This window comes from Paramisgurnus dabryanus, chromosome 10, assembly GCF_030506205.2.
Source record: "Paramisgurnus dabryanus chromosome 10, PD_genome_1.1, whole genome shotgun sequence".
NCBI lineage: Eukaryota > Metazoa > Chordata > Actinopteri > Cypriniformes > Cobitidae > Paramisgurnus > Paramisgurnus dabryanus.
The window spans coordinates 9,134,218-9,159,448 of record NC_133346.1 but is presented as its reverse complement, the minus strand read 5'-3'; the positions used below and the strand labels follow the sequence as shown (position 1 = coordinate 9,159,448).

General features: G+C 36.8%; 1 protein-coding gene across 1 annotated transcript in view; it reads left to right on the top strand.

Annotated features, from left to right (window-relative positions):
- Nucleotides 1-24,510, top strand: part of b3glctb (beta 3-glucosyltransferase b) — a 38,609-nt gene extending 14,099 nt beyond the window's left edge. The window contains 7 exon segments of the mRNA XM_065265214.1: nucleotides 65-184; nucleotides 15,879-15,882; nucleotides 16,069-16,138; nucleotides 18,481-18,587; nucleotides 18,590-18,609; nucleotides 20,479-20,592; nucleotides 24,397-24,510. Coding sequence (XP_065121286.1) covers nucleotides 65-184; nucleotides 15,879-15,882; nucleotides 16,069-16,138; nucleotides 18,481-18,587; nucleotides 18,590-18,609; nucleotides 20,479-20,592; nucleotides 24,397-24,510 — 549 coding nt within the window.
- The last annotated feature ends 721 nt before the right edge of the window (nucleotides 24,511-25,231 follow it).

Sequence of the window (25,231 nt, the reverse complement as noted above, 5' to 3'; positions counted from 1 at the left end):
ATGGGCATTGATTTTTTGGTTAACCAAAAATACTCCTGCTCTTCTCATCCTATTGATGTTTTAGATTGCCCTCTACATTTGGGAGGAGGGAAGAGGTCTCTTGAATGAGTTCTGCTTAGAGCCGTGTGACCCGGCCTCTGCAAGAAACTGCCCTACAACCGTCAACACCTACTTCCCCGCCTGCGTACTGTATGTATCAGAAGCCCTTACATGCTTGGTTGTTCAGGCAGACTTTTTACAAGCTTGCAGCCAATAATGAAACGATGACAAACTGTTCAGAAGAGGTTGCCAAGAGAAGGTCACGCTAAATTGATCTCGCTGTTAGACAGTTAGCGATGGGTTTTCCCACTTAAATTATTTTATCCCTTAATAAGGGACCGTATTACTCGTAAGATGGTGAATGACAAATTTCCAGTTTTTGAAAGATAATCTGAGGTCTATGAGTTCAAATTTCCTAAAAGTCAGACTCTTAAAATGCCCACATGGAGCTTACACAAAATTCATTCAACGGTGAATTAATGGAAGTCCTACTAAACCTAATGAAGTAGGAACACTTGGTACTTTAGTTTTTATCCAAATACTATACCGTCCAAGCTTTGATATCAGACATTGAACTCCTTGGTGTTTGAGTTATGTTCTTCATAGGACCCATGAAATGCGTATCGCCTGCAATAATGAATGTTAAATTATTCAAGGAACTGGCTTAACTGATGAGATGGCATGATAATTGCGCATGCGATTTATCAAGCAGCCCTCTGTGGTATAGACGGTATCAGCAGTTACAACATAAACATGCAGCTTTCGTCGTCATCATGTAACTTCCGGTAAACTAAGTAACAACAAAGTTCTTTTAAAGTAGTTTATTTATATAACAAGCAAAATAAACAACATGTAGATTACAAAGGAACCCAAAACATTTATGATGTTCGACGAGGTATTCGTCTAAGAGTTCAGTTTAGCAACCAGTCAGACCGTTAAACAAACAGAAACGGAAGTAAAGTTCGGACCAGACACATATCGCATCATCTCACGTGCGCCTGATGAAACGGTTTATATAGTCCTGGGCCTTTGTTTGGTTTACAATGTGGTCTTATACCTATCTTGCATTGGTTGACATTACCATATACTTTAAATGTGTAATAAGGTTGTATATTTAAATGAATAGTTAATATAAACTAACAAAGAACGGTATGAAATGTATGTTTGTTAGGATACTTATGTACCATGTTCTTGTTACTTACACTGCTTTTGACATAAAAAGTTGTGTTGGTGTATTTGAAGGTAGAATAATAATTTACTGGAACACTTTACTTGAAGGGGTGTGCGTAAAGGGGGTCGCACACCGGATGCGCCGCTTCGAGTCACGTCTATGACAACTCGGATGTATTGTACACCGGAAGTGCACATTAAATAGCGCGAGCTTAGTCACATAGCGTCTACTTCAAAATGAAAAATATACGTTAGCAGCCAATGTTAATCGCTAACGATTTGGGAAAAATATAATGTTATTTAATGTTAAACTATGTGCTCTGTCGTAGCTGGGCGCCGCGGACAGGCGCCACCTGTCGGTGTGCGTATAGCTGTGTCTTCGAAACCGCTCCCTATCCACTATATAGTGCACTATATCGTGTGTCGGTCATTTTGTAGTGGTGTCAAAAAATATTTTGAAAATAAACAAATGGGAAAACAATATTGCGATATCTTTGATTTAAAACCGGGTACACATTTTTATTAAACAATAAATATTACAACAGTAAATAAATATGATAAGCAGTTCTTTTGCTCTCTTTATTATCAACTAATACAATTAATATGACAAATGTGAAAAACGGTAAGAAAGTAAACTTTACCATTTCACAGTACAATCAGTAAAGCCACACAGGTGTAAGGGTTTATGGTATTTACGTCAGTGTCCGAAATGGCTCACTCATTTTCATTTGCTTCTTCCCCATATAGTTGACTCAATTGTCATTCCCCATATAGGGAATAGTGAATGAGTGAACAAGGGAACGTTTTCAGATAGGGATGCACCGATACCGATACTGGTATCGGCCTCGATACCACATTTTCTAAAGTACTCGTACTCGTTAAAAGTCCCCCGATACCTGGAATCGATACCACGGTCTGAGAAATGTCTATGTTTGAGCGGCGTGTAAGGGGTTAATGCCTCTTGTGTTGTCCAAAGAGGCAGAGTTTACAACAAACTGGAAAACTAGTCCTTTGTTTTTTTTGTTAAATTATATGACTAAAGCGGTTACCTGTAAATTTAAATCATCTTTTTTTCTCGGTATCGGTATCGGCAAGTACTGAAATGAAAGTACTCGTACTCGTATTCCAAAAAAGTGGTATCGGTGCATCCCTATTTTCAGACACAGCTAATGTGTTGAATTTTTTTAAAGGCGCGGTGTGCGACCCCCTTAAGACTGACAATGACACCTTCATAATCATGACATGACAAGTGTCATGAACATGAAGAAGATTATATGCACATTTATGACAACTTTCATAAAGTGTCATTTGTTCAATTATATCATTTCTAATTCAAAGATGACATTGTTTGAGATGTCTTTGTAATGACAACTTGTCATAAACCAGTACATCAACTTGTCATAAATATGTCATAAACATGACACGGCAGAATAATTATCAAACTTAAGAATGGACCAAACTTTATTGGTTAACATCACATTAAACTGTCATTTCAGTGTCATTAAGTGTTAATACTTTGTCAAATCATTTTAAATACCTTTCAAACATAAAAAAATGCTTAACTTATAATTATGGTTATTTATATTATATTTCATTTCTGTCAAGAGATCCTTTTAAAAGTTACACAATGCATATTTAAGTTAAACTCTTATTATCGACGTTTATATAAGACATAAGACATTAATCTTTGCTTGTCAGGAAATATTTTCCCAGATTATGAGGAACAGTTTTGGATGGAATGGATCAATCAGTCTTGTTTAAAGATTAAGCCTCGTGCAATTCATCAGAGCACAAATGTGTCCATCGGGTGCATTACAGTAAGAAAATGATAGAAGAGAATAATAACAGTTGTTAGTCACTTTGAGACTCAGCTCACACAAAGCTTTTGTCAGAAAGTAGTCGTAAATTTGATTTAAATTGATTGTATGAATTGTAACCCACGATTCATCATAGCTTTGCAGAAACATAATACTCCCTAGTTTCACAGATAGTCAATTAACACCCTCCCCAAACTTCCACCCCTTCTTTGGTGTCGCACTACTGTGTAAAACGACAGGTATAAATGCTGTTTTATATTCCGGGAGCCATTTTACGGCTGGTCAGCTATAATTGCACCGATTTGCATGATTATGTTTAGTGTTTGATTTTATAAACAGGCCCAGGGGAGCATTAAAACACTTTTTTTAAAAGAGATCATATAAGCACAGATTAAACATTTGAAAAATGTTTGCTTGCAATTCTTTCTTTCTCTTTGGATGCAGCAGTGTTCATTTTTAATTAAAGTATTAAAAGGTGTTACAATAACCACTAAGTCAATTTAATTCTTCCTTAACCTGATTTTTTTTATTTGTATATTCGCAGTTCCTCTAGTAAAACAGATGTGAGAGAAAGGCGCAGCTTTGCTTGAGTATTCAGTGACATCGCAGATCCATATATACATACAGTAAGTGCAAAAGTCTTAGGCCAGCACAACCAGTCTTGTTGTTTGTGAAGTTTTAACGTCCATCCATATTTATTTTTCCAATCTATTTTATTAAGATACAAACAGAAAATACAAGAAATATGTACAAAAAATTTTTATAATAATTTTCAGTACTAAATGTTTTCTTTAGGCATCATCAGTATTTAGTGTGACCTCTCTTGGCACTAAACACATCTTGAGCGTTTTTGAGCAGAATGAAGTAAAAAGACTAATTTCTTTAAAATGAGAAATTAGGATTTAATTTTATTTAGGTTTAATAGGTCCTGCCGTTTCCTGCTATTGCTCAAGTGGAAGAGGAGTTTACCCTAAAAACTTGACACTTTTTATACAGTTTTTAATACTATATACACATTTCCTGTATTTTTGGTTGTATTGTATTAGAGGGACTGAGAAACAATTATATATGATCACTATAACACTGCAAAAACAGCAAATCTAATTGTGGCATGGTGGCCTAAGGCTTTTGCACAGTACTTTATATACCCACAATTCTCCTGGGAGTCCCGACACCAAAATAGGTTTGTCTTTACATCTGCTCAGATTGTTTTCACCTTTAGTCATCGTAGCCTCGGAGGAATGTGTAGCTGCTCCTTAAAATTAATTTTCAAATAAATTACTGCGTCTAGACAAGCGGCAGCATGTCAAACTGTATTAGCTTATTCTTAGCTTAAAAAAGGATGAAAACACTATGGGTGGATAAAAAACATGAAAACATTTTCACAGGCTTGTATCGTCCCTTTCTGTAACCTAAAGTACAACGTGCCTCACATTTACATGGACTGATGACTCGCCTTGGCTTCTCGGGTAAATGACTTCAAATGGAAAACAGCTCGATGTCAAACAAAAGGCAGAGAAAGTGTTTTATTTATAGTCTTGACTTCAGGGTGCACAATGGATTGCATTGGTTACTTTCATTCGATTGACTTTACGAAACAGTAAAGCTTTTTCTTTACCTTTTTTTTTAAAACTGCTGCTTACACAGATTTGTTAATGGACAACACTCTAAAAATGGCTGGATTATTTTTGACCCATAATTGGTAAATATTGGACAGAACACGTGCTGGGTTAAAAATTGACCTAATGCTGCTCTCCTGAGGGGTTATCGATATGATTGTGTAAAAATATCCATATTTCAACTTTTATAAACTGTAATAACTATCTTCCATTAACGACTGCATATTGAACTCGCATGATTCCCGTGAGAGTTTTAGCGTAGTGAGCGATCATTGCCATCGGTACGTTGCGCAGTGACTCTCAAGGGGTCGCACACCGGACGAAAAGTGTTGCGTCGCGTCTAGGACAACTCTGAGGTATCGTACACCGGAAGTGCACATTAAATAGCGCAGGCTTAGTCAGAGCGCATACTTCAAAATGCAAAATATATACGTTAGCAGCCGATGTTAAACGCTAACGATTTGGGACAAATATGATGTTATTTAATGTTAAACTATGTGAGTGGCGCGACAGGGATTTGAGCAGTGTCCAGAGGCGCTGCCGGTGTGCGTACATTCATAGAAAATAATCTGTCCTGTTTTAGATTCATGGCGCGACGCGGCACTACTCGTCCAGTGTGCAACCCCCTTAATGAATCATGTGAGTCCACGATGGCGTTGTTACCAGAAGCTATAGGGTTTCCCGCAGCACTTTTCAGTTCGGGCGGCCCACCTTAGCTGGGAAACCCTACCACCTTAACTAGGTCGTCCAAAAAAATTTCACCGCACAAAAGGCCGTCAAGTGCATCTCGGAGAATAGCGAACAGGGCAGGCGCACCACATGGCCGAAATGAGAAAAAGACATGGTCCGTCACTGTCTGGAGGATAACTAGCCAGTTGATAAAACATTTAATTAATAATCTAGTATGTGTTCATTTTCTGTCATAGTTTCTTCAAATTGAGTTTTATTTGAATGTTTAAAAAAATATATTTTCATCATGACACGGACACCCCTACCACCTTAACTAACAAATTTTCTGCGGGAAACCCTGAGCTAGTTATTATAGTTTGTTGAAACATGTTCTCACAAAGTTCCGTGGGATATTCACGGAATTTGTTGCTTATTTTTCTGTGGCATTCTCACGGATTGGTTACTCAACTGCTTTTTCCTATTTTCAAACCTTTGTTGTTTCGGTTTAGGGTTAGATTTGGTGTTTGCGTTACTGTGTTACTTTAAGAATTGTTTTATACAATTTTTTTGATGTACTCTTTTATATTTTCTTCTTTAAGCATGAATGCACTGATTTGGGCTTCAAAGTTTGAAGTTGTTCCATGATCCCTGTTTTCTACCATTATAAGCTTGGAAAAGCAGGGACATTTACTAAAATAACTCCAAATGTGATTGTTTGAAAGATGATGGACATGTGTATCTCGGATGGCTTGAGGGTGAGTAAATCAAGGGGGTAATTTTGATATTTGGCTGGAGCATCGCTTTAAATCTGATATTGTTTTGTTTACACTGCACACAAATGTGTTTTGATTCAAAATCAGATTGTTAGAAGAATTGGCACATTTGCAAGTAATGAGGTCTGATTAGTAGTGTTGTCAAAATATGTTGCTTAAGTAATGATGTACTTGGGCATCTGCGCAATAACATCTTGCCATGCATCTTTAAAAAGTCAAGTATTTATACTGTGCCAAAATAAGAAAAGACTGTGAGCAAAAACATTTTTTAGATTTTATGACAAAGCTCCATGTAATATTGTTGACCTGGTATGAGGTTACGTACAGACTGCGCCCCTAGCAATAAATGTGATTTCAAACGCTTTTCAGAAGAATTTTATTTCAGTTACATATGGAGGTACTTTTCGAATGTAATTTTTCATGCTGTTTAAACTGTAAAAATTGAAACAGACTTGATTCAGATTCGCCAAAAAACATATTGATTTTTGATGGCTGTCTGAGCCTGATTACCTTTGGCTTTAGTTAAAGGAATGCTCAGAGTTTAATTCAAGTCATGATCTGTCATCAGCATTTCTTGCATGACTGTAATGACAACTCTTACCCCAAACAAAACATGTGGACTGTTTTAGTCCCCACAATAAAAGTCATTGCAAGCCAGCATCGGTGCATATTTGCATGTGTGTGAATCATCGTACATGAATAAAGTATATGAATCGACACCACAGCTCTCCACATATATTAATGGATAGATGGATTCATTCAGTTTAAAGGCACAAAATAAATAACCTGTGAATTCTTTCTATAAGCTTGCCATTGGCAGATTTGTCAAAAAGTTTATATTGGACCCCGTTCGGCGTTGACCTCAGATAATCTGTTCCCTTCACAAAGTCTCCAACCCCTCCAGCCCGGCGCCCGCCACCAAACCTCAATATCGTCATATATCCAGTGTCCATCTCCGGGAACCTTGGTAATGATGAAAGAGCTCAGAAAAGCCTCTGAGGACTTTCACACCTGTCTCCCAAATTAGTCTCCTGTCCCCCCCCCCTCTTTCTTTTATTCTCCGTTTCTTTATCTCCGAACCAGAATGAGGAGCAGTGATGTGCAGTCAAGCCCTTCAAACCCCCTCAGAGAACAGGTGACACATCTGGTCACAAAAAGTTATTTAGAAACACTCTTATATAAAGCGTAAAAGCTTTTGTGGAAGTCAACATGAAAATAAAATTTTGTGTTTACTTGCATAATGCATTTTCGTGACCTTGTTGGAGATTAGTTTGTTTGCTTTTTGTCCTTGTAAACTTTAAAGGATTAGTAAATTTTCTTTAAAAAAAAAAAATCCAGATAATTTACTCACCACCATGTCATCCAAAATGTTGATGTCGTCTTTGTTTAGTCAAGAAGAAATTCTGTTTTTTGAGGAAAACATTCCAGGACTTTTTTTCATTTTAATGGACTTTAATGGACCCCAACACTTAACAGTTTTAATGCAGTTTAAAATTGCAGTTTCCAAGGACTCTAAACAATCTCAAACGAGGCATAAGGGTCTTATCTAGCGAAATGATTGTCATTTTTGGCAATAAAAATAGAAATATGCACTTATAAACTTCTCGTCTGCCAGCGCGACCTCACATAATCCTTCATCACATCAAGAAGTCACGGATGACGTATGCGAAACTATGCCCCAGTGTTTACAAGTGTGGAGAAAGAGGACCGTTCCGATGTTGTTGTATGTGGAATGATACTAATTAATGTCTTTGTGTCAGTTTATTGTTTAAAATGGTCCGCAAATGTGCGTTTCATATGTGTAACACGTGACCTTTCAACATCATTACGCATTTACGTGAGGTCGCACTGGCACATCACACAGCCAGAGGAAGAAAAGGAAGTTGTTGTTTAAAGTTGTTGTTTATGCCTCGTTTGTGATCGTTTAGAGTCTTTTAAAACTGCGATTTTAATCTGCATTAAAACTGTTAAGTGTTGGGGTCCATTAAAGTCCATTAAAATGAGGAAAATCCTGGAATATTTTCCTCAAAAAACATAATTTCTTCTCGACTGATCAAAGAAATACATCAACATTTTGGATGACATGGTGGGGAGTAAATTATCTTTTTTTTTTTTTAAGAAAATGGACTAATCCTTTAATCAAAGTAAAACAATTTTGATAAATGCTCTTCAATCACCATTCATATAAAAACATAACAGTTGATGTATATTGATGCAGCTTTCCAAGTTCAGCCTTTCATTTCTTTTATAAAATTTTTAATCACAAAGTGACAGCCTTCCCTGGCTATACCCTAACTTAATTTTTACCATAAAGATACGTTGTTATGCACTGCAGGCCATTGCGAATCTAACATTTCATATTCAGCGTGATTATGTGTAGCGATCTCATTGGCTGCGTTTACATTTTGCATTAACATGCGATCTCGGTGATCCGTTCACGCAGATCCGATCATCCGTATATCAGGACACGGCGCGTTTACATTTGTCACATAAATGTGGCTTCTGTATCTGGATGTGTGATCGGATGGGTACAGCTGTCTTTAGCCACATGATTTAGGGTTTTCGCGGCTAACCGTAATCCCATATTGTACAGTGCTACTGAACAGCAGAGAATAACTAGCAACCCCAACAACCGTGATGTCCACATTTTAAGCGTTATATTTTTTAGCTTTAAAAGCCTTATCTTTAAAAGCCTTATAGCGTCCGCACCGCGGATGAATGTCCTGTTTAACTTTACGTGAACTTGACTTTCACCCGCATGCTTTAAATCAACAACAAAATCCGTGTGAAACATGACCGACTCCACTGTTTTATTCTGCCCTAATAACGGGCTTTTGCCTCTGCCTAAACTTATATGTATATTTATATTTTAACCATAAACTGTTGTTAGTTATGTTTCCTGGTAATTTTAATATGATTAAAAGAGCTAACAATTTCCTAAATTTCCTGTTTATAGTGCGTAAGAAGTAATGTAATTTACAAACACATATAAGTAACCTTGCATAAAACCAACACTGAATAAATGTATTTGGCTAATGTTATTATGGTTTGTACGTGTTTTAAAGTAACTTAAAATGTGTTAAATGAGACAGAAACAGCCGATTGACCAGAAAAAAACGCAACATTCACGTTGATATGTCGCCATGGAAAATCAAACATTATAACGATCCTGAATTCTGCTATTAAATATTAAATCTCTCTATGAATAGGAACATATATGCCTGAATAACTTAAATACAGTCAGCAGTGTTAAAATGCTTTTGAATATCGATTTATTAAGATACTTTTAAGCGTAGCTTTCATTGCTCCACAAATATGAATGTATGCGTCTCTCACCTGCGCTCCATGACCTAACGTCCTTTATTTTTGACAGTTGTCAGTGAGAGGAGATGATAGTGGGCGGGGTTTTTTGTGACGTTGACCTGTAAATGCAGATACGATGGCTGGATTGCGTTTACATTACACTGAGATCCGATCACAAAGCGTCCTCGACTACCTCTGCATCAGGACACACAGATCGGATAACATTCCGATCACAGACGCGTTTACACTTGTCTTTTCAATGTGTATGTGGACAACATCCGGATACAGGTCGCATGTTAATGCCAAGTGTAAACGCAGCCATTCAGACAGTGTGTGGACGTCTCTGAACAAACATAACTTCCGCAAATCCACATATCCGCTGTTCTGTAGCTCTCAGTATGTTTTGTCCTATCCTCCATCCGTCTTTCTTCATGTCCTTATCATTCAGCTGCCACCGGAGAGACACTCATTCATGGGTGCTGCAAAGCTTTTGTGCCAACCCCTGTTACTCTGATTTACCACTTTTTTACTCTCCTTCGGAGTGGCAGCTACAACTATTAACCTCCCGGACCCAAGCAGAGCAAATCTTCGGCACCGTCCCTCTCTCTTGGGTGAAAATTGTACGTCAATGCGATTCGCTGATGTAGCCTCTCTTCTTATATATCTTTGATGAGGAGATCACGGTTCTAATACTTGAGGTTCCTTTTTCACCCTTCTAATGCAGTGGTTCTCAATCCTGGTCCTGGAGGCCCACTGCTCTGCACATTTTGTATATCTCCCTTGTTTAACACAGCTGATTCAAATCATCAGCTCATTAGCAGAAATCTTATTGTCCATCGGATAAGAGAGACATACAAAATGTGCAGGGCAGTGGGCCTCCAGGACCAGGATTGAGAACCACTGCTCTAATGGACCACATGTTGGAATGCAGCTGTATAATGACACGCTCAGCAAATAACTTAAGTGACGTCTACATTTCCAGCCGACCAGTGGCGGTTCTACACGGAGGCCAAGGGTGGCCCGTGCCTCTGTAGACATGTCCCTGGCCACCCCTGTGGCCACCCCGTGCTGACCAAATAAAAAAGTATACATTTATTTTGATTTTACACGCGAGCGCCAAAAGCGGAACTAATGCGACGCAACGTTCTACACGGGCAAATTAGAGCGGCGCACCCAGTCACTGTAGCCGCCTGCGTTTGCTGCGAGTGCTGCCCGGCTAATGTCTCAATTTGTTCCCAATCTCCTGATGTTGAGAGTGTGTATGCAGGTTTGGGCACTGGTAAGGACTCTAGCTGACTTGACATTGGGACACTGTTCACTTGCTCTCCTGTGACGTAGCTGCTTAAGCACGTTGTGATCATTCACAGCTGTTACTCATCAACAACCGGCAAAACCAACATCTCGCTAAACTTTTAAAGTTTACACATTGTAAAAAGCGCTGTAATTATGCTCCTACATATACATGCATAAATTGGAGGAATATAATTAAATGTTACATATACAAATGTTTATATTTTAAAATAAATATTATTTTAAATACTGATTAGATTGTGGTCCCTAACTGTCTAGCAATGTGTGTTTAAATGTAAACTAAAACAAACGTTTGTCTTTATAAAAGTTAGCATTTTATAAAGATTATTGAGTAGGCTCGCATGATTTTCGGTTGGGGGGCTTTAGAAAAGAGCCAAGCTCCCCTTTTGCACCTGCACTCACTCTTGTATTAAATAAATATTTATCTGATTGTAAAGTAAAATAAAATTTACGGGGCAGTTTCCCGGAAAGGGATTAGACTAGTCCTAGACTAAAATTAATCTAAGAGCTGTCCAAACTGAAAACAACTTGTACTGACATATCTTAAAATACATCAGTGCCCTTTGTTTTGCTTCAAAATGCACACAAGTTATGTATTTAGTAAGGCATGTTTGTTAAAACTAGTTATATTTCCTAATTAAACTAAGGCCTAGTGTAAAACTGGATTATAATTCATCAACTTTAAGTTTATTCAGGAAGAGACACTGTAAAACAATTAAACCTCAGGTGGTGTTGTTAACCCGATAAACTAAGTTTATTTATGAAAAGACACTGTAAAACAATTAAACCTTAGGGGGTGTTGTTAACCCAAATTTGACCCATAGATGAAAGAGGTCTTCAGATACAACTCTTTGTTGTCTTAATCTATTCATCACAAAGGTTTTTGAACTGTTAGCCTTTAGGCTCACATCACTGAGTATCTGCTGAAATGTATACTGTAATGTATACATATTATGTGGTTCTAAGATTGTGTTTTACATACATATTCATGTGTAATATTATGTTAAAGGTCATGGTGCGATGAGTAAAAAGGTCTCATTTCTATAAGTTTAAGATACACTTAACACAGATGCATTTCTTGTAGAGGTGGGGTTTTGCCAGAGTACTTCTGGCTAGTTTGACCAGATGTTCTTAAGTATCACTTGCCACAGCTCAAACTGGACTTTGTAGTTTTACGATGTCTTTGTCTCACGCTGTGTATAAAAGGTGGCCTGGCTAGATGTTCTGGGAGCCATTCTGTACCCAGAAGCTTCCACACTCTGTGTGTATTCAAACATCATGGAAGAAATCTTTAACAAGAATCTTCCTAGACCACTTTGTGTGTCTTTAATTGCCAGGTATGATTTTGACATTGTGCTGATCTTTTTAGTTGTGGATATTTTTGATTGATGAATGATTGATTTAAGTGTAACCTGCCTGGCAAAATAAATTGTTAACATCTATTCATTTTAAACCTTGTCAAGTCTTTTATTATATTTTATAAATATACCGGAGGGGGGTAGATTAGGAATTACCTCGACTGAAAATATGACTGGAGTTAAATCCCACTTTTGTAGGTTGGAGGTTATAATGACTCAATCTCAATATAGATGGATCCTCATATTTTATAGTGTGTTTGGATAAACCTCTAACTTTAAGTTAAGAAGGAGAAATGCCTCTACACCCAGCTGTACGGAACTGCCTTAAGCACCTCCAGGAATACATTATATTCTCTATTTGAATGTAATTCATTCTAAATAATTAAGAGAACAAAAATATAATAATAATTATATAAATTGTGATCAGCATCAGAATAACATTGGTAACTAATAAATTGGAGTCAGATTATAATTTAACCACAGAGGTCAAAGAAACAAATTAAATAAATTGAATTACTCTTCTAGAAGCGCTACGGACGGAAAGAACACGTGATCCCTTCACCACGCATTGGACTTCGACGTTGGGCCAATTGGGTGGTTCTTACACTAGTCCTGTCTTAAACTAATTCGTTTAACCAGCCCTAAAATCTTTAAATATAATTTCTTGCCATTTTTTATGTGCCCCTCTGGTAAAACAGTGGCCCCTCCTTGGCCCCCCTAGTGAAATTTGTCTAGAACCGCCACTGCAGCCGACTTTAATGGATGTTCTCGTATTGATTTTCCTTTTGACTCGATGTTAAATTGCATACCTCTGCAATTTCATGCTGAAGGTTCTCGGGGCTTTGCGGAATGAACAAAAAATCAAGCAATGTTTACGTAGGCTTTGCTAAAATCCTACTGCGTACAGTACATGTTAGAAATAATGAAAAAGATCAAAGATAGCATCTAGCGGGTTGACATCGAAAAAAGTTATAGAAAGGATCTCGGCATGACTGTGCTTGTGGGAGGGCAACCTGAATTTAAATCTGGCTCTGCTCACTTCCTGATCTCACCACCTCTCTTTCCCAGACGTTCTTTGGCACTTTTCCACTATTCTGTCCTTTTGTGGCAAAATGCCTGAATGGAGTAATAGAAAGGAATTTGGAATGAACCATAAAGGTAGAATTGTTGGGGATTGAGGATTGTAATATTACTCAGAGCCTGGAGGTTGCGTAAAATGTGTGTTTTGATATCACCTGCTTGTTTATTTTTCTGTGTTTTGTGCTTTTTTAAATGGGTGTGGTGCTTATTGGTTCATGGGTTGATTTTATCCATTTGTCCTTAGTTATGATCTAACGTGTTTGTCTTGTATTTTTTTTTAATTTCGTAAATGTGACCCTGTCTTATCATAATCAAATGATGAGATTTCAATCATTGATTTCACATTGATTCAATCTTTGACATCAAGATTATATTTTCACAAAATGTTCTTTGGATCATTTATTACATAACAAAAAATGACTTTAGGTTGGTTTTCACAGGCAGGGTCACAAATGTGCTTCTTCTCGATAGTTAGATAGGAACTGCTTGCGCTCTCTTATTTATTTTTTTTAATCTTCGGTTGATTGTCGAAATCTGATCAGATTTAATTTTTTTTTAATTAAAGCAATTTCACTAGTTCGCCTGCGCATTCAGGTCTTAATGATTAATGGTAAACAAACTTGGCTTGCTGTCCTCGAAGGGAGCTCTGTACCTGAGCTCTGAACCTTCAGAGAGAGCGAACCTGAGGCTGGGGCTCGAGCCACAAGTTCAACCCCCTGCAACTGAACTGCAAAGAGGAAGAAGGAGAGAGTGAAGGAGGAGATGGGGAGGAGGAGGGATGTCGGAAAAGAAAGCAGCTGGACAGGAAGGCCTGAAGGCTGCCTTATATACGCCCATGATGATGATGATGATTGACAGGCCTGAATGTTTAGGCTCCTCCCGAACCTACGTTTAGAACTGCATTAAATGTTTTGACTGGCTTTGCAGATTCCTTCCCGTTTAGACGCTCGCTGGAAACCTTTAAACTTATGCAGGCAGACGTTTTATAAGTGTAACAAGATATAAAGAAAATGCAAGACGGGACTTAATTTTATCCATCAGGAATTTGTTAGCAAAATGGGTTACATACCAGAACGGAGCCAGTTGGTTAGAGGCGAAAGGTTTGAAAAAACAAACCTGTTTTGATCACCCAAAACTGAGAGCCTTTACAGATACAAAGCAAAAAGACGTACAAATAGCTATTTTTCCCAACCTATCCTCCAACCCATACAAATGTTTTGGCCATCTGTCCATTCCCCCAAATACGACCAACAGATGTGTTACTAAGTGAAACTTAATATATAGGGTATGAAATTATATATTGCGGTATAATTTTGCTATAATTACATATTGGGATTGATTTTTAATCTAAAACACCATGAAAATTGTGTGTATATATATAACCCATTACACTATTCAGGCATTTAGGGCAAATCTAATTTTTTTATTATATGATATAAAACTAGGGATGCACCGATACTGGTATTGGGTATCGGCCTCGATACCACATTTTCTAAAGTACTCGTACTCGTTAAAAGTCCCCCGATACCTGGAATCGATACCACGGTCTGAGAAATGTCTATGTTTGAGCGGCGTGTAAGGGGTTAATGCCTCTTGTGTTGTCCGAAGAGGCAGAGTTTACAACAAACTGGAAAACTTGTCCTTTGTTATTTTTAGGGATGCACCGATACCACTTTTTTGGAATACGAGTACTTTTCAGTACTTGCCGATACTGATACCGAGTACTTAATAAAAAACATGATTTAAATTTACAGGTAACAGCTTTAGTCATATAATTTAACAAAAAAACAAGGGACTAGTTTTCCAGTTAGTTGTAAACTCTGCCTCATTGGACAACACAAGAGGCATTAACCCCTTACACGCCGCTCAAACATAGACATTTCTCACACCGTGGTATCGATTCCAGGTTTCGGGGGACTTTTAACGAGTACAAGTACTTTAGAAAATGTGGTATCGAGGCCGATACCAGTATCGGTATCGGTGCATCCCTAGTTATTTTGTTAAATTATATGACTAAAGCTGTTACCTGTAAATTTAAATCTTGTTTTTTTATTAAGTACTCAGTATCGGTATCGGCAAGTACTGAAATGCAAGTACTCGTACTCGTACTCGTATTCCAAAAAGAGTGGTATTGGTGCATCCCTATATAAAACACAGCATACAAAACAATCACAACTTTTTTCTCTAAATAGTGGGACACAAACTAATGCAGGGTTAATATTAACACGGCTACAATTAACCTGACTTTAAAGGTTACACACTTAATTCATTCACCGGAAAAAAATCTAATTTTACTGGATATAAAGGTGTTAGATTATTGTAAAACATGTTCAACTAGGAAGCGTTTATAATAACGGGCGTAACATTTTGGCTCATCATTAATCTCGTGTACCATCTGCTGAATAAGCCGTCAGTGATCTAACAGGAACGTGAAAATCAACTTCGCCCACACAAAAGGACTCTCATTGTGTGATAAAGTACACAAGGTCACAATCCTGAAATCGGAGTAAAATTTGGACTGCAATTCGAGCTGAGGTGTAATATCTGTTAAATGCGTTTACAGATTACACTCATAGAAAGTCCAGCCCTTTAATACAACCTCAATGAGAAGAAAATAAGAGCATTTTATGCCATTTTGAGGTTTGTGAATCTCCAGGTATGACCTATATTGGTAGTCATACATTACTTTCAGCACGGTTAATGTCCTCTTATGAAAAATGTGCCTTTTTATCTCTGCAGGACGGTGATATAGTGGCACACCTTAAAATTCTTATACATTCAGCCGTATCACAGTACTGTACCTTGTCACGAGCTGCATTATCGTTTCTTTTGTGCACATTTATAATCATAACTGATTGACAAGTCGCACAATTTTATGTAATGTATGATCGTCGTCTTTTAGTCTTTCCGTGAGTGGTTATGATTCAAGTGAAGCTTGGAGAACGTTACGGATATGCGCTGAGCGGTGGAGGATACAGCTACGTCACAGAAAGTGGAGGGTAATGCTGCATGGGGACAAACCTAACAACTTGCTAAAACAAGATTGGACACAACACACATGAAGCATAAATTATTTTTGTCTCGGATTGTTAATTGGTTGTTATGATCAAATTACATTTATAATCTGTGTGAAAATCATTAGGTATGTCCCCATCTTAAATTACAACCAATGATGTTATTATTATGATGAAATCTTTTGATGAAGTCATATAGGGACCAAAATATTATGGAGACTTGGGCTTTTTGGGCCAGTAAGCGGCCCCCTAGCAACCAATAAACTGCACATAGATGCTGAATGGTTCCATAAAAAGGTTCTATGTGTTGAATAAAGGTTCTTTAGATTATAAAAAGTATGAAAGAAATGGTTCCATTGACTGACTGGTTCTTTGAGGCACCAAAAATGGTTCTAACGACCACTCAGAACACCTTAGCAGTCACATAGCATCACCCTGGCAACCACCCAGAACATCCTATAGCATTATGGCAACAACTTTCGCACAAACGTATCTCACTCGAATGGAAACGTCTAGGGTTTTTTATGCTATTTTAACTTAGCAAATTAAGTTTAACAATTTCAACTTGTTTTTATTAAAAAGCACCTAAAAACAATGTTATTTTCTGTATTTAGTATGATACAATGTGTTCATGTGGTTTATGGTTTAAAAACATTTTTTCTACATACCATAAATTTTTGTAGCTACAGATTTCACTCTTTTCCTGAAACGCACAGATTTGAAAAGCTCGGTGTCCCTGATTGGCCAGCTAATCAGGAGTGCGTTCCCAATCAACAACGTAACTCGTTGGTGAACGACCATAGTACGATGCATCGTTGGAGAAACGAACTACCTTGTCACGACTGTTTCCCGAAAGCATAGTAACTTTGTCGCACATTCGTCGTTTGAAGGATGTTGGTTTAACAACATAGTTGATGATGTCACGTGGGAGTTGAAGTACTAATTAATCTGTGCAAATCGATTTAATGTCAGATTATTGCTGTAAATAACATATATTGCATATATTGCCACACGGCCGAAATGAGAAAGACGTGGTCTGGACCGTCACTGTCTGGAGGATAACTAGCCAGTTAATAAAACATCTCGGAGAATAGCGCAGACGCGCTTAACACCGCGAGTGTGCACTCGCACCACACGGCCGAAAAGAGATAAAGACGTGGTCCGTCATGTCTGGAGGATAGCCAGTTGATAAACGCGTGTCCGTGAGAACTGTAAGTGGACTTATGTTTTGGGTTTATTTAAGCCTGTTATTATATTCGTCTATAGTTCTTGCAAATTTAAAGTAAGTTTGTTGTTTTGAGCGACCTGCTAGCTAGGATTCACGTGATTAGATATAATTGTTGAGCACTCTTGCTCACTTTATTCATGTGCATTATTTACATGCTGCAGTAGTTACACTCCTTTAAGATAATTAATAGTGGGAAATAATCTGTTTTACCATTTTTGCGCCATCCATCAATGCCTGACGTTCTACAACATCTGCTTTAGTTTGTGTTTATTAACCCTTTAGTTTCACTTCATCAAGCAGCTATTCCCATTAGAGCTATCTGTTAAAACATTTAATTCATTAATAATCTAGTATGTGTTCATTTTCTGTCATAGTTTCTTAGTGTTTTAAATAAAATATTTTCATTTTCATCATGACGCATACGCCCGGCCCCTTTGATTGCCACGCCCTCTACCCGCCCACTCGCCCAACCCTACCACCTTAACTAACAAATTTTCTGCGGGAAACCCTATGTACCTTTTAAATATCATTAGCATGTACTAATACACACTTACACACCAAAGGGAATTTAAAAACATGAATCGGACAATAGGTGCTATTTAGTTGTCAACTTATCACAAGTCAAAGTGGTCTGAGCATCAACATATTGTGGAAAGGTGCTCCAAGATTGAGTCCCAACTTGTGGTCTTTTTCCAACTGTTCACCTCTCTCTCATCTCATATAATTTCTGCTCTCGCTACTAGTACATCTAATAAAAGACAAAAATAAAAGAAATGGAAAAGTCTAGCATGATGCTATTTGAAAACAGTGATATGCTGTACAGAGTATTGATCTGTTTTTGCAAGATTGCTCTTTTAGATGCCAGAGAGCTGTGTGTTTCTAACAATAACAACTTCCCCGGTTATGCATGTTTACTAGTAGGCTATCTTTTTAATTAGCAGATGGTTATGGAAACAATAATGTCATGACTGTGTCAGAGAGTGGTGTGACTCAATCACACTTGACCTTTTTTTCACAGTCATTATTCGTGATTGCATCCAGTCTGTGTTTCCCCAAATTTTGGAATATGATGTGATAACATACTTGTGTATTTTTACAGCATGGTGTTTAGCAGGACAGCTGTACAAAATAGCCTAACAGGTGGTAGTGAGTGTCGCAGCGCCGATCATCCTGATCATGATATGGTGGTTAACCACGCTGGGTTCCCGCTAGCCCACTTTTTCATCAGGTAACGGGCAAACAAATATTGATTTTAACTCCATTCCCCTATCCAATAACACAAGTTATAAGGCAGAAATTTTTCGAGTTTGTCTCATATTTCTGGAAGCCAAGCAGAGCAACGATAACCTGAAACATGTTGGCACAAAGAGTGATAAGTTCATTCATAGTCCTTCCTGTATATGTTTGATCAGCATTGTTTATAAAAGCACATAATTTCGAATAATTTCTTGTATCGGATCGCAATAATAATACATTTGAATAGCAAATTTAAATAAAGAGAAACTGATGAGAATCAGCAAAAGTATTTTGTGCACATGCAACAGCATGCCAGACAACACTGATGCAAGTGCGAATGAGGTCATATTACAAATACCCATTTTGCAAATGTTTTATGGCTCCTTAAGGGGTCATGTAATGCTCTATTTGTATTATTTATTTCTTTTCCTTAAGGTCCATTTAAAATGTGTCAAACCTGAATTATAAAATCATAAATCAAAACAGAGACAGAAGGAAGCACTCGCGTTCAAAAAGCTTACAGGCTTGTTTTTCCGTGTTCTCATCATCATTTTGTCTGCTGCTGTTGTGGACTTGAATGAGAATGAGATGACTTTAAAAGCAGTGTAATAAATGCCAAGGGTGGGGAGATTAGAATAGTCTATGGGAAAATAATATTTATGTACATTCTTAAAGATTAAGGTGCTAAAAGCGATGCAATGTTCCACAAGAACGATTCAAAGGTTGAAACAGAAATGTTAAAGGTGCTTTAAGTAACCATTTAGACAGAATATGTTCATTTGATCCAACAAACCTGCTAACCTCTTTCCGAAAAGAAGGGCTTGGGAAGGTTAGTGAAAATGTATCTTGACCATAGACAAGGGCACCAAGCAGTTAATAAAAACTCAACAATACACTTCACACCCACCCACATACAGTAGTGTGCAAAAATCTTAGGCCACCATGCTACCATTAGATTTGTTGTTTTTGCAATTGTATAGTAATCATATATAACTATTTCTCAGTCTTTTTATTAGAATGCAACCAGGAAATTCAGGAAATGTGTATGTAGTATTAAAAACTGTATGAAAGCTAAAGTGTTAAGTATTTAGGGTAAACTCCCCTTCCACTTGAGCAATAGCAGAAAACTGCAGGATCTCTTAAACCTAAATAAAATTGAATCCTAATTCTAATCGAATGACTTCAGGACTTCAGTCTCCGCTAAAAAAGCTCAAGATGTTTGCATACTGTTTATGTGCATGTGCATCCGCACCTACTCGCATTCATATTTCAGTATTTCCTATTTTAACGGGAGTTGGCACTGATGCAGATTTGTACATGCCCGAGGTTGTCTTGCTGTCTGAGTCGCTTTGGATAAAAGCATTTGCCAAATGCATTAATGTAAATGTCTAAAACGTGTTTTTGAAGGTAACAACTGAAACTGTGAATAATAAGGAATGAGAAGAATTATCTAAAGGTTTAGAATACCCCAAAGCTTTTTGTTTCATTTTTGGATATATAAATATCACTTTGTTGCCTTTGTGTCTAATCTACACATTTTCAAATTACATATGCGCCTTTAAATCAATCTAACATAACTTATTACATTATTAAGCATAATGGCCAAATCTGGGAAAGTGCCAATGATAGCTGCACAATTAGAATATAGTTTTCATGTACACATTATGTTATCCATGATCTCATTCACATGAATTTAAGTCGATTATGTTTATAGTACACTCTTTTTGTGTTTAGGTGTTTAAAAGTCATAGGTAAAAAATAAAAATATTGTACATTCACAGGGACGGTTTTATGCATGACAAATGAAGCCCCATATGTGTACAGAGCTGTGTGAATCATTTGCACTCTTTTCTGACCACAGGCCCGTCCAGATGATAATGTGAAAGAGCTCCTGGCACGACAGAACCCAATCTCCTTTCACAAACACTGGAACATCAACCCTGTGGCCGTCTACCAGCGCTAGCTAACAGACACGGTAAGCTTCAACAGAAGGAACCACATTTAGTTACAAAGTCCAGAGAGAAACTTTAGATGTTTTTTAGATGTTTTTTAAAGTTTCTAAATACAAATTGGACATTGAAATAATTTGATTGAAAAGTTGATATGAAATCATATTTACTGTCTACTTTCTCTATGGGTTTCTGATCTTGTTGGAAATGATTCGTTTGATATCTTGCTTTACCTTTTAAATATAATTAATTTGTATATAATTGAAATATATTTTTTTCTTCAAGGGATCATTCCTTTTTGAACTTCTTACAGACAAAAACAAATAATTAATCCTTTATAAATAATGATTTATAAATAAATGTAAGTTCCGCCTTACTTTCAACCTTTTTAATATTTTATTTATCTATAAATACATTACATTATAGTAGTAAACGTGTTGCGATGTTGACTTCTGTTGCTGCTGTGTACGTATGTGAAGTTTTAGTTCAAAATACCATATAGATAATTTATTATAACATGTCAAAATTGCCACTTTGTAGGTGCTATCAAAAATGTGCCATTTTTGCGTGCGTTCTTTTAAATGCAAATGAGCTGATCTCTGCACTAAATGGCAGTGCTGTGATTGGATAGTGCAGGTTATGGGCGGTATTATCCCCTTCTGACATCACAAGGGGAGCAAAATTTCAATGAGCTATTTTTTCACATGCTTGCAGAGAATGGTTACCAAAACTAAGTAACTGGGTTGTTCACATTTTCTAGGTTGATAGAAGCACTGGGGAGGGACCCAATCATAGCACTTAAACATGGAAAAAGTCTGATTTTAATGACTTGTCCCCTTTAAACAAAGTTAAATAAACTCTCTATATTTATTTATTGTAGCCTATAATGTACTGATTGACTTTAGTGATCGAAATGAAAGCAGGTGAAATTAATTTACTCTAAAACTGTACTACAGTAAACAGAGTAAATCATTTTATCTTGTCTAATATGCTAAAGAAAAATGATAAACTTATGCATCACCTATTAAATATTATATTTATGATGCTGTTAAGCTGTCTGTGAATATAGTACAGATCAATGCTCTGTGATTCAATGCCATAAGGCATCCTGACATTGCAGGCAGTAAATATACAGGAGCAGCTGGGTACCATTTTACCTCACTGGAGGTGTCATTTTTCTAATGTTAAAATACGAGCCGACCAAGGACACGATATTCCATTCATGGTTTGCCGAGTGGGCACATTTGATGCATTGCAAAGTTCTGAGACCTGCACATGAGACATAACACATCTTTGTATTTTATTTTGTGGCTTTATGCTGTGGTCCTCCTTTCCATTGCCTGAAACTTTATGGCGTAATGATACACAAATGGTTTTAAAGTTGAAGAAGTGTTTTTACAATCAGGTCTATATCATTTGGGATGACCGCAGAGACATTATTGCTTTTATTATTGCTCTATTCTTTATCTTCATAAAATAAACATTTGTTCACAAGTTTGTTACAAAATAACGTTCTTTTTTTTAGTAATGTCATGGGCTTTTGAAGGCAGAAGCAGTGAAGAGATTTCATATCATAATTCAAAAAATACCCTGTAGGTATTGTTGTACACTGATTGGGTTGATCCATGGTATTTGCTATAATGCATGTCTAAAAAAAACTGGTTATCCTGTGCTATGTGTACATATTGTGTACTTACCTGGAACTAATAGGATCCAGCCCTGAACCTGAATGTTTCTCGGTTTGAGTCCTGATTGGTGTCAGGAGGTCTTTCTGTGTACACCAGGAGTGGGGAACCCTTGGTCCTGGAGGTCCACTGTCCTGCAGAGTTTAGTTCCAACCCTAATCAAACACACCTTAATTTCATTTCCAAGTTATCCTGATGACTTTCATTAGATTTTTCAGGTGTTTTTAATTAGGGTTGGAACTAAACTCTGCATTGGCCCTCCAGGATCAGGGTTTCCCACCCATGGTGTACACTGTCACAAAGAAAGTTACAAAACTGTACCTTTTCTGTTGCTGGGGTGGTACCCTAAGGTTCGTTTTGTACCTTTATATGTATACTAAACATAATACAATGTTGTACCTTTTTGAGTACATTACTGTACATTACTGTATGTACACATAATATTTAACTGGTAGGCCTACAAAGTGGTCTTAAAGTACACAATAGGTATATATGGTATAATATTGCACCCCAAAAGGTACAACATCTCAATGTGTTGAGATTAGGGCTGTCAAAATATGAATTGCGATTAATCGCATACAAAAGAAAAGTTTGTGTAATGTGTGTGCACTGTGTGTAATTATTTTGTATATATAAATACACACACATGCATGTATGTATTTAAGAAACCTTAACATTTATATTTATATATATATATATATATATATATATATAATAAATAAATATATTTAGATTGTGATATATTTTATTTTATATATAAATAAAAATATATACATAACATGTTTCTTAAATTTCTTTACATTTATACATTTATATAATAATTACACACAACACACACGCAAATATATTATGCAAACACAAACTTTTATTTTGTATGTGATTAATCGCAATTAAATTTTTGACAGCCCTAGTTGAAATGCATATAAGGTACAACAATCAACCACCTCAGCGACAGAAAAGGTTCAGTTTTGTACTTTATGTGGGTACTGTATACAAAACATTGAAATGTTGCACCATTTGGGGCACAATATTATACCCTTAGGACCTATTATGTACAGTGTTGGGGTAACGCATTACAAGTAACGTGCATTACTTAATATTACTACTTTTCTGAAGTAACGAGTAAAGTAGCGCATTACTTTTTAACTGTACACATTAATATTTGAGTTACTTTTTCAAAAAAGTAATGCAAGTAACTTTTGTAGTTTTAATTAATTTTATTGAATTAAACTAAACATAGTCACATTATGCACTCTATGCACACACGCCTGTGTGGGAACAATTTGAGTCAGAAACTGAGATGGCAGGCCAGGGCTCGACATTTGCTTTGTGATGAAATATGCAATTTCTGAATGCAGAACTTTTTAGCCATAAAAACATCTGCAAGGCCTGAAAGAGATCAAGCATCAGCCAAGAAAAAGTAACTAAAAAGTAACGTAAGCATTACTTTCCATGAAAAGTAACTAAGTAACGCAATTAGTTACTTTTTTGGGGAGTAACTTAATATTGTAATGCATTACTTTTAAAAGTAACTTTCCCCAACACTGATTATGCACCTATTGTGTACTCTGGTACTCTGGTTTCCCCCAACATGTATACAGATCCACTTGTGTGGATTAACTTGTGTATATATTAACTATTTGTAGCCATAAATATATCTATACATACTGGAATGGCGTTAAACATGCTGAAATAAATACTATCCCATATTAGGTACATTGTACACATATGTATGTACACATGCCATGTGTATAAAAAGGGGAACCAATAGTGCAATGGCTGTGGTACTGCTAATATTATTGTTTCATTTATAATAAATTGCTTGTGATGTTCTTTGTAAGTAACTTTGGATAAAAGGCAACTGCTAAATAATTAAATGTGTGTTTTAACATAAAGAATAGCCTTATTTGTTTGACTTGACAGTAGCAGGACAAAGCAATAAAACAAGCAATAGTGAAACGGCAAAGAAATGGCAGAAATTCAATTAATCCACATTTTAAAACCCTGTAGCAATTCTAGGAAATATCAAGAAGACTCCTCAGTTATGTGTTTAAAGTCCCTCAGGGCACTATTATTACTTCATTTTTTTGGTTTAGAAATGTGCTAAGACATTATGTATTCTCCTCTGTTACTGTGATTTTCCAGGCTGCACAGACAAGACCCCAGGTTTGTGAGAAGATTTTTGTCTTAAAAGATGCTAAAAGCATATTCTGCCCTATGAATGTTATCACCAAGGATTACATTCGATTCGCTCAGTAATCTGTCTGTTATTCATTCTATTCGATGATTTATTCAGCATATCCCCAGGACCTTAAATATTCAGACAGACACATTTGCCATAGTGAGGTTCTTTTCCAGCCCCCAAGATACAGCAGATTTTGCTCTGATACCTTGGAAGCTTTTGACAACGTTGGTTTGGCAACAGCGGACTACTTTAGAAGCACCCTTATTTACCACACATATTTGCCGAAGCTTGCCGTTGTCGCTTATTTTAAAAGTCAAAATTTCCCTGAACACAACGATACTCATCGGCGGTACCATGGAAATGTATTAAGTAGCATTTCCCATGCTGGCCTCAAAGCTATTTTCGGTTTAGTAGAGTTTATGAAATCTCTGAATTGTTTTCTGTTCAGTCATGGTCTCACAAAGTTTCGTGATATAGTCACGTATTTTTTGATTCTTTTTTCATGCTATAATCACGAATTTTCGCGTTTTTTCGTGATCGTATAACGAATTCCTGTTTTCGTGTGATTATCAAGTATTGGTTACTCACCTGCTTTTTCCTATTTTTAAACCATTGTCGCTTCGGTTTAGGTTTAGATTTGGTGCTTGCATTAGAATGTCACTTTATATATTGGTTTATACTATTTTTTCTGATTTATTTTTTATAAGTCGCCTGGCATTAGGGTTAGAGTTGGGTTTGGTTAAGGATATCATTTTATGTAAATCTAACCCTAAACCGAAGCGACAATGGTAAGAC